Here is a 13,303-nt window from a genome sequence, read left to right on the forward strand (position 1 = left end):
GGCTGTAGTAACCAGGCTGGTTAGACTACAGAGCTCTCAAGGAGACAGGTGACAATCAGTCCCTAACCCTAACTCAGGAATTACAGAGAGCTTTAAAATATCATCCACTTTAAAGTTTTTAATGTGTAGTTTTTAGACTGAACTTTTTAGTTTTTAATGTTTAAGTAAAAACAGATCTCCTCAAGCTAATCCAGAAGAAATTTGATCCAATGTTACAAAACAGCAAAAAACTCTTCAGGGTTCCTACACATCCTGGAAAACCTGGAAAACCTGGAAAACAGTTGACTGGTTTTCCAGTACTGGAAAACACCTGGGAAATGGGAGAAAAAGTCCTGGAAAATCATGTATTGTCCTGGCAAATGATTCCAACATGACTAAACCATGACAAAGCAGGTATATTTTGAGTTTGAGTTGAGTTGAGAAACATTTACGGCCATTTTTGTCATTAAGTTCTCCTCTGATTATTATTATTATTATTTATTTATTTCAGTAAGGCAGCTTCCAGATTCCTTTGCTGGCTCTTTTGTTTTGTTTTTTTACTTAGCTAATTATATGTTTTTTGAGAAAAGAGAAACCTGAGATGAGAGTTGCCCATCATCAAAGTGCTCTACATGTCTGGTTGCATTATTCTATAACAAATTTGCCATAATTGTTAAGCATGTAAGAGATGATTTCATAGATAGCCATAGACTGCACATCTTTCAATGTAGACTTCCACTGAGAGGAACATATTAGACTATTTAGGAACTAAATTAGGAACTAAATTTAGACTGTCATACCATTTTGATCATCACTGGAAATGTCCTGGAAAATGATCTCTGGAAAAGAGTGGGAACCCTGACTCTTTATTGTCACTATATTGTACATCAGTGTCTAGTCTCGTTGGAGCAGAAAAAACCTGAAGAAATATTTGGAATAGGTGCAGTTTTTTTTCTCCAGCTTAGCTTCTCTATCCGCCTCACTCAGTGCTGCCTAATTAAGCAAAATCAAATCAAAGTATTCGTTCTCAGCCACCGGAACTATTTAATGAGGCAAAATCCCTGCACTGATTTAACAAAACCTCTCAGAAAAAATCCTTTGAGAGAATGGAAACACTCTTGAACTGAGAGTGGAAGCCGCTCAGAAGCTTAATTCTTTCTATTACCATTCTTCACGTAGCCCCTTTGTTTCAGATTATTTGTCATAATTGTGACCTGAGTTTCTCTCTCTCTTATAAATTCTTGCACTTCCAGGAAAGGCGTCTGCACATGTATGTGGTCTACTGTCAGAATAAACCCAAATCAGAGCACATTGTGTCTGAGTACATTGACACCTTCTTTGAGGTTAGTTGACTTTGATACTACAGTCCGTTTTTGTGGAGCTCCTGAAACGCTTTTTATTAAAACACTTTTATCTCCTGACAGGAGCTCAGACAGCAGCTGGGTCACAGGCTGCAGCTCAACGACTTGCTCATCAAACCCGTTCAGAGGATCATGAAGTATCAGCTGCTGCTGAAGGTTTGCTGTTTAACATGATTAAGTCTCTCTCTCTGTTCGATGACATCATCACGTTGTCTGTCCTTTAGTTCAGACGTACACGCATCCATCCCATTCTTTTGAAGCAAAAGTGACTCCTAAAGTGAATATTTGGTATGAACATTCACTTGGATTCTAAAATGAAGTGATTAGGATTTGGTTCCAACCATAGACTGTATAGATAATGGACGTAGTATCCGTGATGTCACCCATCTGTTCCTGAGCGCTGTTTTGAAGCCAATCAACAGTGGCAGCCATATTGGAAATGCCGAACTCAACCAGGCAGAGTGTGACGTAAAGAGGCGGAGTTTGAGCCTCCTAGCCAACAGCTATGTGTTCCTGCCCGGGAGTCAAGTCAGTCATGTCCTTATTTGGGCAAAAACTCATAATCTTGATATCTTCTGAACCGTTGCATTAGAAAAAAATTCACACGGTGTGAGCCGAAAAAGAGATTAGCTATGTAGAGCCAATCCGTTTTTTGAACCAGGCTGTAAACATGTTTATTAATGCTGCAAAAATCGTCTTTTTTGAATTGGTGTGTATGTGGTTTCCGGTGTTCCTGCAGCCAGCCTCAAGCAGATTCTCGATGAACTGCAGTTTATAACACTTCCACATGGGCTTCATAGTTTGAGACCGGAGGTTGCCGCTTGGTTCCAACAGGATAAAAGATTACAGTTTTTACCCAAAAGGTGAAAGGTTAACTTCTCCTTGACATCATATTGTCCCAAAACAACACTTTCCTGCTAACTGTGCCGTCTAATTCTTGCAAAAGTAAAATTTCAGGAACACCTTGAGTGAATTTCTGGAACTTAGGCTCAAACATTCCTTTGTAGTCAAGGATATGCAGATTAGGTTTAAGTGGTCAAGGGTAACGATCACTCTGACCTGCTGGTTCATTTAGTTTTTTATTGAATCTAAAGAATGAGGCTCATACCCTTTCATATCCTGTTCAGTCTGTTGTGTGTATAAGAGTCTGCAGACAATCAAATGCATTGTAGATAGAACTGAAGTAGAGAGATGTTCTCTGGTGTCACGTCTCTCAACCGTGCTGGAACTGCTCCTGTTTAATGTCGGCCTATTTAAGTCATTCTGATTCAAAGGTTATGTTTCTTTTCAAAGACTTTTTAATACACAAATGTGTTCCTCATCCTGGACATATTAAAACTGTCACTCTGATGGATGTAAATTTGTTGGTGGAGTCATACGGCTGCAGAACTGTAACTGTGTTTTATTATATTTTCTTTCTTTGTTTGTTGAAATCTTTGAAACTCAAAGAAAGCCTCTTGTTTTCTGACAGGACTTCCTGAAGTACTACAGCAAAGCTGGAAGGGATGTTGAGGAGCTGCAAGTATGAGTTTGATACAGAATTTGAAAACTTTATGGCAACTCTGGCAACCAATGTTTCAATTGCGAGTCTTTATATCACTTATTCACTCACTAATTCTCCTCCACTCAATGTCTTCCATCAGAGGGCGGTGGAGGTGATGTGCTTTGTGCCAAAACGTTGTAATGATATGATGAATGTGGGCAGACTTCAAGGTTTTGAGGTGAGAAACTGATTACTTTCAGTCTTTTTATCACAATAAAAACACTTAATGGTATCAAGGAGGACTCAATGTTTTGTGTTTCCCCCTCTGTTTCAGGGGAAAATCACAGCTCAGGGGAAGCTGCTCCAGCAAGATACCTTCTTGGTCAGTGAGCAGGAAAGCGGCCTCATGTCCAGGCCAAGGGAGAGGCGGGTCTTCCTGTTTGAGCAGCTGGTCATCTTCAGTGAGCCAATTGACAAGAAAAAGGGCTTCTCTTTGCCGGGGTACACTTTTAAAAGCTGTATCAAGGTAGGAGTGACATTGTTTTTAAATCTTCTTAGTAATATATACAGTATGGCCTGGTGTTGTTTCTTCATGTTAGATAATGCTCCTGTGTGCTTCAGGTCAGCTGTTTGGGCGTGGAGGATCACTCTGAGGAAGACCCATGCTGCTTTGCTCTGACGTCCCGTGGGACTAACAGCAGCTTGACACGCTTTATCATGCAGGCATCATCTCCGGATATACAGGAAGCATGGCTCAGTGACGTGGTCCAGATCTTAGACTCACAGAGGAACTTCCTCAATGGTACCAGAGTTCACTGTTTCTTATGTAACACCCAAGTTCAAGAGTTTCTTTGAGCGTCTGAGTAATGTGACACCTCTTCCTGTACCCGGCAGCCCTTCAGTCTCCGATTGAGTACCAACGCAAGGAGAGCAAGTCAAACAGCCTGGGCAGGAACATGAGGTCCCCAACTGGGTCAGCATCTGGCTTCAGACCTCACTCCTCGGCATCCATGGACCGACGTCAGCAGCCCTGCCTGCTCAGCTACAACACCTCGCTGCCCTCTCTGACACACCACAGCCCAGCCTTGGAGGAGAGACACAGCAGAGGGACATCCAACGGACTGACCTGCAGCCTATATAGCATGCAGGTACATCCCTATTCCTTTACAGAACGTGGGAAAAATTTACTTTTTTAACATGAAAATTTAGAGGTATAGTTCTTCTATATCAGGGCTATTCAATTAAATATTTGGAATTAGGACATGAGCTGGGCCAGACATTTTTAGCAGACAGTGAGCAAAGTTAACCATTTAAAAGAAAAACAAATAGATAAGATAACAAACACACTGGATGTTTATTAACGTATTGCCACATCCAAAAGGGCATAAACACAATAAAAGAGCAGCACTTGTCAGTGTTAGAAAAATATGTTTTTCTTGCCGGACCCAAGTCACAATCACTCTGCAGTTGCTTTTGGGACACTCAAGGGTTGCATTCAGGCCGCATGTGGCCCACAGGCTGCTAGTTGAATAGGGCGGTCCTATGTGATAAAAAAAAATATATTTGTTGATGATAAATATCAAAATCAGAATTATTGTTTTCATTTACAAATATTTATGAATGAAATTTCTTCAGTTTCCCAAAATAAATGAAGGTGATTTAGTTATGATTTTCTTTTTTCCTTTTTTTTTTTATACAGCAGGATTTTGACTCTATCTTTAGTTTTTTAAAAAAGATTATTCCATCCAGGACTTTTTATTGCTCATTCAGTTCAGGGTTGCAAGGAGATCAAGAGCCTGTCACAGCTGTCATTGGGTGAGGGGCAGGGTGCACCTTGGCTAGTCAATTATAGGACTTCCATGTAGACACAAAAGCCAGGCACACTCACACCTATGGGCAATTGAGGATTACCAGTTAACCCATCAATCATGTCTTTGACCTGTGTGAGGAAACCCACGAACATGGAAGCTACACACCAAAGGCGGGTGCTGAAGCACCTCTAAATTGAATCCCAGCACCCTTAAAAATTTAGCGATTCTTCCATTTTTTTTCTGTATGTCTTTTTTAACAAGCTAGAAAAGTTTCAAAACCATACAGTACTTGGTTGAAACGTAATATTTTAACAACAAAAATACAGCAGCTCCACTGCGTTTTACATGTTGTGCATTGCAATTCAAATGAAAGTCCAAAAAATAACTCCAATGTCAATTTTTGGTATTTTTGGTCTTCATTATTGGGGGCTGGTTTACTCCAGAAACATACATACTGTTTATGTTTATGTTGAGGAGCTGCTGTATCAAAATGAGTTGTCTTTCCCCAGAAATGAGGGCCACCATATGTTTCTTTAATGATTCCAATCCATTTCTCTTTTTCTGTGGCTCAGCATTTCAATAACCTTTATCAGATTTGATGGTTTAGTCACAGACTTTCACAAAAAGTGTTTTACTTTTCTTTCACAAATGTGGGAATGAATTTGCATTAAAATGTACAAAACAGTGAAATGTATCTTGCCCGGCCGGGCAGCTCTCTGAGTGCTCAGCACCCCTAAACATCCAATCCTAGAATCGCCCCTGCTACACACAGATGGGCCCTTGTCCCTTGCCAGGGTTTTAAACCAAACACGTTCGAGGAAAATTGTAATTTGTCAGTAAACTGTGATTTTTTCTTGATTGTGCGGTTACAGGTAGAAAACAGAAAATTAAAAAGGAAAAATATAAACAGAGAGGGTAGGAAAATTCTGCTTTTAGCCTTTAAGTTATTCCTAAAAAATTGTCAAAAGTCTTTGAATAATTTAAAATAATATTAACAGTTAAAAATACACAAAGTCGGGGCGCTGGTGGCCTAGCGGTCTAAGCGCCCCACATCCAGAGGCCACAGCCCTCGTCGCAGGGGTCGCCGGCTCGATTCCCGGCCGGTCGACCTTTCCTTTATGTCTTCCCCTGCTCCCCACATTTCCTGTCTCTCTTCAGCTGTCCTATCGAATAAAGGCAAAAAGGCCAAAAAAATATAACTTTAAAAAAAACCACACACACACACAAATGTAGTGTATTCTTTTTAAGGTTAACATATTTATCTTTAATGTATTATTTTGGTAATCTGGCTGCTTCATGCTCTTCTCAAGTCAAGTGAAATGAATTTCCAGTGTGCTCTGCCTCAAAGTGCTCTGTTACATTAGAGGGAGCACTCCACAGTTTTAACCTTTTTATCAGTCTATGTAAAATTCTGGAGTGAGTTACTTTTGACGTCAAGTACATAACAAAAGTTGATGTTTGCAATTTGAGTAAAACTTCCCAAAATGGGAATGCTGTGAATACTGAGTTAATCTGTGAGGATGTGGAAGTACTCTGTGTACCGGCTCATTCATCAGTCGCCTACTATCAGGTCAGGTTGGCTAAATTACTTATAGCCCACATGTTAACTGTTCATTCATACACAATGAAAACAAACTCACTGTTTGAATAAGATACACTGGCCTGGTGGAGCTGCTCTCTTTCTTCTGTCAGCAGCCGAAGCCTCTTGTTGTCATGATCACTGATGATGAGGGGAAATGACTCTCATGCAGCCTTTGTTTTATATCCTGTTGTTGTTTCTGTATGGCTTTACAAACCTGGGGGACTTAATCTGTAGCTAGTGTCAGTCAGTCATCCACTTTTAAGGAACCACTGACCTGCTTGTTTATCTTATCGTCTCAGACTTCCACAGAGAGAAGGAAATGGTTTGATCACATAGTTTTTATTAGACATGCTTATCTTGCCTGATTCCATAAACTATACTCTCGTCCTCTCGTTTCCCCGTCATGTTTTTTGGATCAGCCGTGTTTCCATCCTGCTTTATACGGGCAGGAACTCTGGCAGGTTTCCCACGTTGCTAAAATTATTTATTCTACGGTGCTTATCCATCAGGGAAAAGTATGTCTAGGCTTTAAATACTGCACATCTGTTTTTAACAACATGACATTTTAGCGCTACGGCTCTTTATTTCATTTTGTAGAAGTCAAATCTAGTCCAGACAAAGTTTAAGCAAAAACTAGGGGAAGCACAGAAATGGCTTATTTTTTTTTTTACAACAGCTTAAAGACCAATACATGTATTTTTTGAAAGCTCAGTTATTTTATATCAACAATTGTTTAATGGCAAGTCAAATTTTGTCTGGGTCATCTATTTAGACGAGCTCTCAAAGTAGTCCCCCTTAAACAGGTAGCCAAAACATGTTTGGTGTCTTTCAGACATTTGTTTTGGTTTCACCATCCACAATATTACTGTATTTTACAGTTATTATATTTCCTTCATATGGCATCCAATCACAAAAGTTATTTACCTTCCAACAGATTGGGATTTGGCTGACTCTTTGTTTTATTATAGAAAGAGAGGCAACTGAATCCACCATTGAGTAAGCCCTTGTGAATTAAAAAGTGAGAAAAAAAACAACAACTGAAAACCTGAGATGCACTTCCTGCTTCTCATCCAACAGTAGTTAGTGGCTAGCTGGTGGAAATGGTCCAGCATTAAGCAGCTGCAGAGCCTCTTTTCCCCTTAGGAATAGGTGAAGAACAAAAATAGATATAAAAGACAGTGAATATTGAACTATCATCTATTAGGGGGGCTCAAATACAACCTCAGGGACATGATGATGTTGCTCAGTCACTGCTACATTTAAATAAGACAATGATTGCTAACATGATAGCTGTTTTAATTTTGTGGTAAATGTGTTTGAAGCTTGATCATAACAAAAATCACTCAGTGCAGCTTTAAAACGCAGTATCAAGGTTTTAACCCTATGGGGTCTAGGGTATAGTCAGCTGTTTTTGACTCATTTTGATTTTACTTTTATATTTCCCCTTAAAAACTGTTTTCCTTGCCGTGTTTGGTGTCATTTTTTTTCAGCACAAGTATGACTATGCAGTAATTTTTTCATTTTGATATAAAGTATTAACACACAAGACCTAAAATCACACAAAAAACATAAAATCCGAATAGGAAAAAGTTAGATTTTTAACGGTGAAAACCATTAACATGTTTTATGAACCATTTTTAAAACATAGAATGCAAATATCACTTGTAAGTTAAAAAAGAAATGTGTTCAAATTTAGTAAACAACAAAGCTATTTATAACTATTGACATTAAATACACCAAACACACATCAAACGCGCACAAAAACACGCACCAAACGTGACGAAAAAAGACCAACATAACTCTGTGATTATGTTGCAAATCAACCCAATTAATAATTCATTATACCCCTCAAAGTCCGGACTTTACACTGAAGTTGGAAAGATGACTAATTGATGTTGCGTCTTCCTGCCACGTGATCGTGAATAGAATACATCATTTGGACGCGCCGGTGCGGAAATGGACCCAGGAGGGTTAAAGTGCATTGTCCAGAATGTGAATATGTTTACCAGGGCTGGTTATCAACACCTTTCTTTTATATATAAACCACATGAAACTAACTGTTGGTGGTTAGAACTAAAACAAATGAGCTTCTTTAATTCAGATGTGTATTGTTAAAGGTGACATATCATGCTTTTTTCATCAATATATATTAGTCTAAGAGGTCCCCAAAACATGTCTTTAAAGTTTATGCTCAAAAAAACACTTTGAAATCAGATTTTGGCATGCCTGAAAATCCCTCTTCTTCAGTCCTCATCAGAACACTCTGTTTTCCCTCTGACCACGCCCCCTCCTTAAGTGGATGTGCCCTCGGCTCTCCAGCACGTTGATCTAATGTTTACATGTTGGCTGAATATACACGGCTGCTCAGAGATCGCGTTACTTCAACCCTCTGAATCTGATCCAGAATCTGATCCTGACGGAGAGGCGCCTGCAGCAGGACCTTTCTGAAGGATTGGTCACAGATTTAGTGTTCCTTGTTGTTTTATTTATCAGTATGTAGACGTGTGTCTTGGTACACAGTTACGAACATGTAGCTATGTGGCTATGCTAACTAGCGCTAGCACTTATCCATGATAAATAAAAATCATCCACTATATCTTCAAATCTGCAGACGTGGGGAGTAAAACTGACCTTTGTGTTTATTAAGACAGCCTACAACTAGCATGCCTCCCTCCTAACCTCCTTGTTAGCACACATTTGTGCAGGTAATGTAAAACGGGGGAGGGATTCAGTATTATTTTATACAGTCTATGGGCTGAACAAGCTCCGAGCTCTGACTCCATGACAGACCGGATATTGTTGTTACGTAATAAAAACACGGAAGTCTGAAACGGCTCGTTTCACACACATTTACAGAAAGGTGGAGAAATCAAAACGCAGAATGGATTTTTTCCATTCTCGGGGGGTTTGTAGACATGCCAGGGACACATATTTCAGGTAAAGAACCATTAAAAAGTCGATTTTGCATGATATGTCACCTTTAATATAAATTGCTATTTCATTTACATCCAGGCTCTCAAACAGTCAGAATGATGTTTAACAATTTAACAATATAATTAGTAAAGGATTTGTTTTGTAGTTTAATTTAAACAAATATATATTCCTGTGACACTAGAGTATGGCAGTAATATTTTGTCTACTATTTGAAATTCTACATTTAACCACTCAGGTACAAAAAAATTGAATCTGTCCCATTCTTTATTCTCTCAGGGTGTGACGGCCAGTTTCCAGGTGAGCACATTAAACGAGGGCGGGATTTATTCAGCACGTCAACCAAACAAACGGGATCAGCAGCAATGACCTGTGAAGAGAAATGGACTCTGTTTTTGGCATTAAGAGTGACTTATTGGAGTCATAGACTGAATACGTCTTCTTCACATGCAGTCAGTGGTGCTCTGTCAGGATCTTTGTTTCACTCCTGTTCTGAGGTCACAGATATCTCACTGTTTCTGTCTCTGTGTAATGTCCTACATTTTCCTTTGAATACTTCTGTGGTTTAGGCTTACCCAGATTTGTTCTTGTGTAATAATATCAGTTTGATTGTGTGCATGTGTGTGTAAACTCCACATGCACATACTTCTACAGACCTTGATGAGATTAAATAAGTGAAAATAAAGCATGACAGAAACTCTGCTCCATGTTGTAAATGCATAGATTTCTTACTTTTTCCAATGAAAATTCCTTGATGGATATTTTTGTAATGCATAATATTTTCACAAGAGCCCAATTTCACCCTATTCCCCCCTGAGACCTACGCCCTCAAATTCCTGTATGCAGCCAGATGGTTGCAACAAATATAATATAAATATAAAAATATAAAACAGAGGTGTATATATGTCACTGTCATCTGCAAAGTATAATAATCTCATGTGGGATCATATCAATAAAAGTCTTCGACATGTGGTGTCCTGATAAACTCTTGGAATGAAAGAGAAGTGCTGTGAATTTTTTCAAGAAAAATGTAAACTGATTTTTTCCAGAAATGTTTTTTTTAGTTTCTGTATGTTACAACACACCACAGACCTCTGCACAAAAACAGGTAAAAGGCCTCCAAACACCTCTACATGAGAAAACAAAACACACAGACATGAAGAGACAAACACTAAGAAGACAAACAGAGGCTGTATCATTTATAGTCAAACCCCATGACCCTTGTCTTGTACTTATTCTGCTCTCTTCTTTGCAGTATTCTTCGATCTGTGGTTGTTTTGCACGTCTCTATGCTCTTTCAGTCTCTTCTTGATGAGCAAGCTTCACTTTTACAGTGTTTTCATCCTTTGTGTGTTTGAAATCTTTAGGTGGCCATGCAACATTTCTTTAAAGCTGTTATGCTTATCTTAATAGTGGGTTTAAGATAAGATAAGATAAGGAATTCAGTTGTTACAGCAACCCAGACATAGGTATAATCAAGAAGAAGTTTCAATAAGTAAAAAAAATAAAATAAGTAAAAAACAAAAAAAGATAAATAAAGATAGAGTACAATGTAGATATATACAATGTTGGGGTGAGAGGGGTTGTCCAGGATGGCTCGCAGTTTGTCCATCAACCTCCTCTCAGCCACTGACTCCAGACTGTCCAGTTCTAGGCCAACCACAGAGCGGGCCTTCTTTACCAGCTTGTTGAGCTTGCTGGCCTCACCCGTCTTGATGCCTCCACCCCAGCACTCCATAGCAAAGAAGAGAGCACTGGCCACCACAGACTGGTAGAATGTCTTCAGAAGCCTGCTGCAGACACTGAAGGACCTGAGTCTACTAAGGAAGAACAGTCTGCTCTGTTCTTTCCTGTAGATGGATTCAGTGGTGGTGGACCAGTCCAGTTTATTGTTTATTTGGACCCCAAGGTACTTGTATGAGTCCACCCTCTCCACTTCCCCCCCTTGGATGAGGACTGGGGCTGGGGGCCTCCTGTTCCTACGGTAGTTCACCACCAGCTCCTTAGTCTTGGTGATGTTGAGCTTCAGGTGATTGAAGCATCTGCATCTCCTGTCTGTTGTTTTTCATGCATACATGGTGGTTTCATGGCTCTTTGTAGTAGTCATCTGTTTAATTATCCAACAATACATCCTTTTGGCCCCTGAGCCTGTGAGGCATACTAAGTTTTAATGTACATCCAACTTTCATTTTGATAGTTTTTCAGAATAAAGTTCCAAATTTTACTTTTTATTCTTTCAATGCAGTTTAACTTAAAGTGATTTCCCAAGTTGCAGGAACCTACAAAAACATTTACAGCAGTTTTCCTCTTAAACATGCAGCTTCTTATTAAATCTTGTGTCTTGAATAACAAGAACATAAGCCTCAACCTGATTTAAAACTGTAATAATTCAGGTCCGGATGAGAACCTTTTGGTGAACAGCGCCCTCTTGTGGAAAATTTGTACACACTCATGTTTGTGTCACAGTCAAATTGATGTTACATTATTTTTTAAAGCTAGGTTGGCAATTTAATTTAGAAACGTTTTGGCATGTTTGTTGAAATGGTCCTTACATCTATAGAGCAATTAGTATGTGTAAGTGCAATGCAACCAACCAACCAATCCAAAAAACAACCTAGTAATCTAGTAGGAAACTCACAGTTGAGGGACTTTCAAAATCTAGTTTAAGTATTTGTGTTCTTTCTAAGTTGCCTACCCCATCTTCAATATCAAACTTTATATCAATAAATATTAATATTTATGCAGGTGAATTAAAGTTGAGCAGGTGGAGATGTTGTCAGCACATATGAGCAAAACAGGAAGTTAAAAACAGATCCCCCTTTTCTTCTAGAGCTCTAAAAACTAGGTGGAAAAAGGAAATGCCCTGATATGTCAACAGTCTCCATATCTCACTGCTGCTCTACACCTGATAATGTAACAGGTACATTTTTCAAAGCTTTCAGCCCTTCTACACTTCAGGTGGAATACTCTCTGATAAACTCTTTTAATTCTCTGTAACACACCATTTTAGTTTTTAAATTGGACCACTACTTATGACACATTGTGCCCCAAAAGCTCAGCACTCACACTGTTTGCCTTTATTAACCATTTCCCTGCAGTATTATACAACAGGTCCGCTCCCATTCACACTTTGTGCTTCCCTCTGTGCAAGTCTTACACCTTGTAAATTAGCGAGAAATGATCTTGTCCTGTTTCTGTTTTGCATCAAAGCATCAACACCTTGGATGAAAGCTGTGATCCTGATCCTTTTTTAACTCCTCATCTCTCACTGATAGCTTTTAACTACATCCAACCTATTTCACATTAAATGTAGCCTATAGTAGACTTCATATGTGGGAAAATAATACAGCTTGTAGATTTAAAAAAAAAGATACTATAAGACTAAGTCTAAACACTACAGTGTGTTTTGGAGTTGCTTTGATGAGGGAATTTAAGCTTTATCAAAGAATTGACAAACCTGATGTGACTTGAAATAAAATGAGCTCAACAGAAGTTTTGACGCTCAATGGATTGTTTATGTTTTTTTCATACACACAATCCTTCTGTCTAGACCAGGGGTGTCCAAACTTTTTTCAATGAGGGCCACATATGATGTTGTCAGAATACCTCAGGGCCAGTGGCTCCTATTGAGACTTAGGAATCCCAAAAGTGATATATGAAATATTCATTTAATAACAATCATTTTAAATTTTGTCTCAATAAATCAGTAACTAGGTAGTCCTCAGTTCTCCACAAGCCATGTACACATGAGCAAACGTTATCTTCTTCTGGAGGAAAATGTTTTCATTAGGGTCGGGCAATGTGGGAAAAATATTGTATCATTATTTTCCTATGGCAGGATCATGATCTAGATTTCATCACACTTCTTTTTTATGTGGTTTTTTAGACCTTTCTGACAAGCAGGCAACATTTTAAGAACAAAATAATTATTTTCCTGAGTTCTGAACATTTTTGATGCACCAAATTTTGCCTTTTCTGCACAATTTCATAATTTTGATCTTGTCTTGTGTCCTCTTTTGTGTCTTCTGAAGTTTTAGTGTTCATAAAGAACATTTTCACATCATGATAAAAAACATTAATTTGAAAACTTGTCAGCTTCAAGAGTTCTTGTGTTTCTTCTTTATTGCCGTCTTGCAGAATTCCCAGTGCTTTGGCT

At 38.8% G+C, this 13,303-nt stretch overlaps 1 protein-coding gene across 3 annotated transcripts in view; it reads left to right on the plus strand.

Annotated features, from left to right (window-relative positions):
- arhgef25b (Rho guanine nucleotide exchange factor (GEF) 25b) overlaps positions 1–10,146 on the plus strand; it is a 37,141-nt gene extending 26,995 nt beyond the window's left edge. For 2 of the 3 annotated variants that reach the window (XM_034691808.1, XM_034691722.1), the window contains 8 exons: positions 1,233–1,322; positions 1,404–1,496; positions 2,812–2,862; positions 2,984–3,061; positions 3,158–3,349; positions 3,445–3,625; positions 3,718–3,971; positions 9,427–9,992. In XM_034691808.1, the coding sequence (XP_034547699.1) occupies positions 1,233–1,322; positions 1,404–1,496; positions 2,812–2,862; positions 2,984–3,061; positions 3,158–3,349; positions 3,445–3,625; positions 3,718–3,971; positions 9,427–9,516 (1,029 nt within the window). In that variant the 3' untranslated portion in view covers positions 9,517–9,992. Of the gene's footprint in view, positions 1–1,232; positions 1,323–1,403; positions 1,497–2,811; positions 2,863–2,983; positions 3,062–3,157; positions 3,350–3,444; positions 3,626–3,717; positions 3,972–9,426 lie in introns of all 3 variants that reach the window. The other variant, XM_034691649.1, reaches the window with a different exon arrangement.
- Positions 10,147–13,303: the final 3,157 nt, after the last annotated feature.

The sequence above is a fragment of the Notolabrus celidotus genome, chromosome 1 (assembly GCF_009762535.1).
Source record: "Notolabrus celidotus isolate fNotCel1 chromosome 1, fNotCel1.pri, whole genome shotgun sequence".
Lineage (NCBI taxonomy): Eukaryota > Metazoa > Chordata > Actinopteri > Labriformes > Labridae > Notolabrus > Notolabrus celidotus.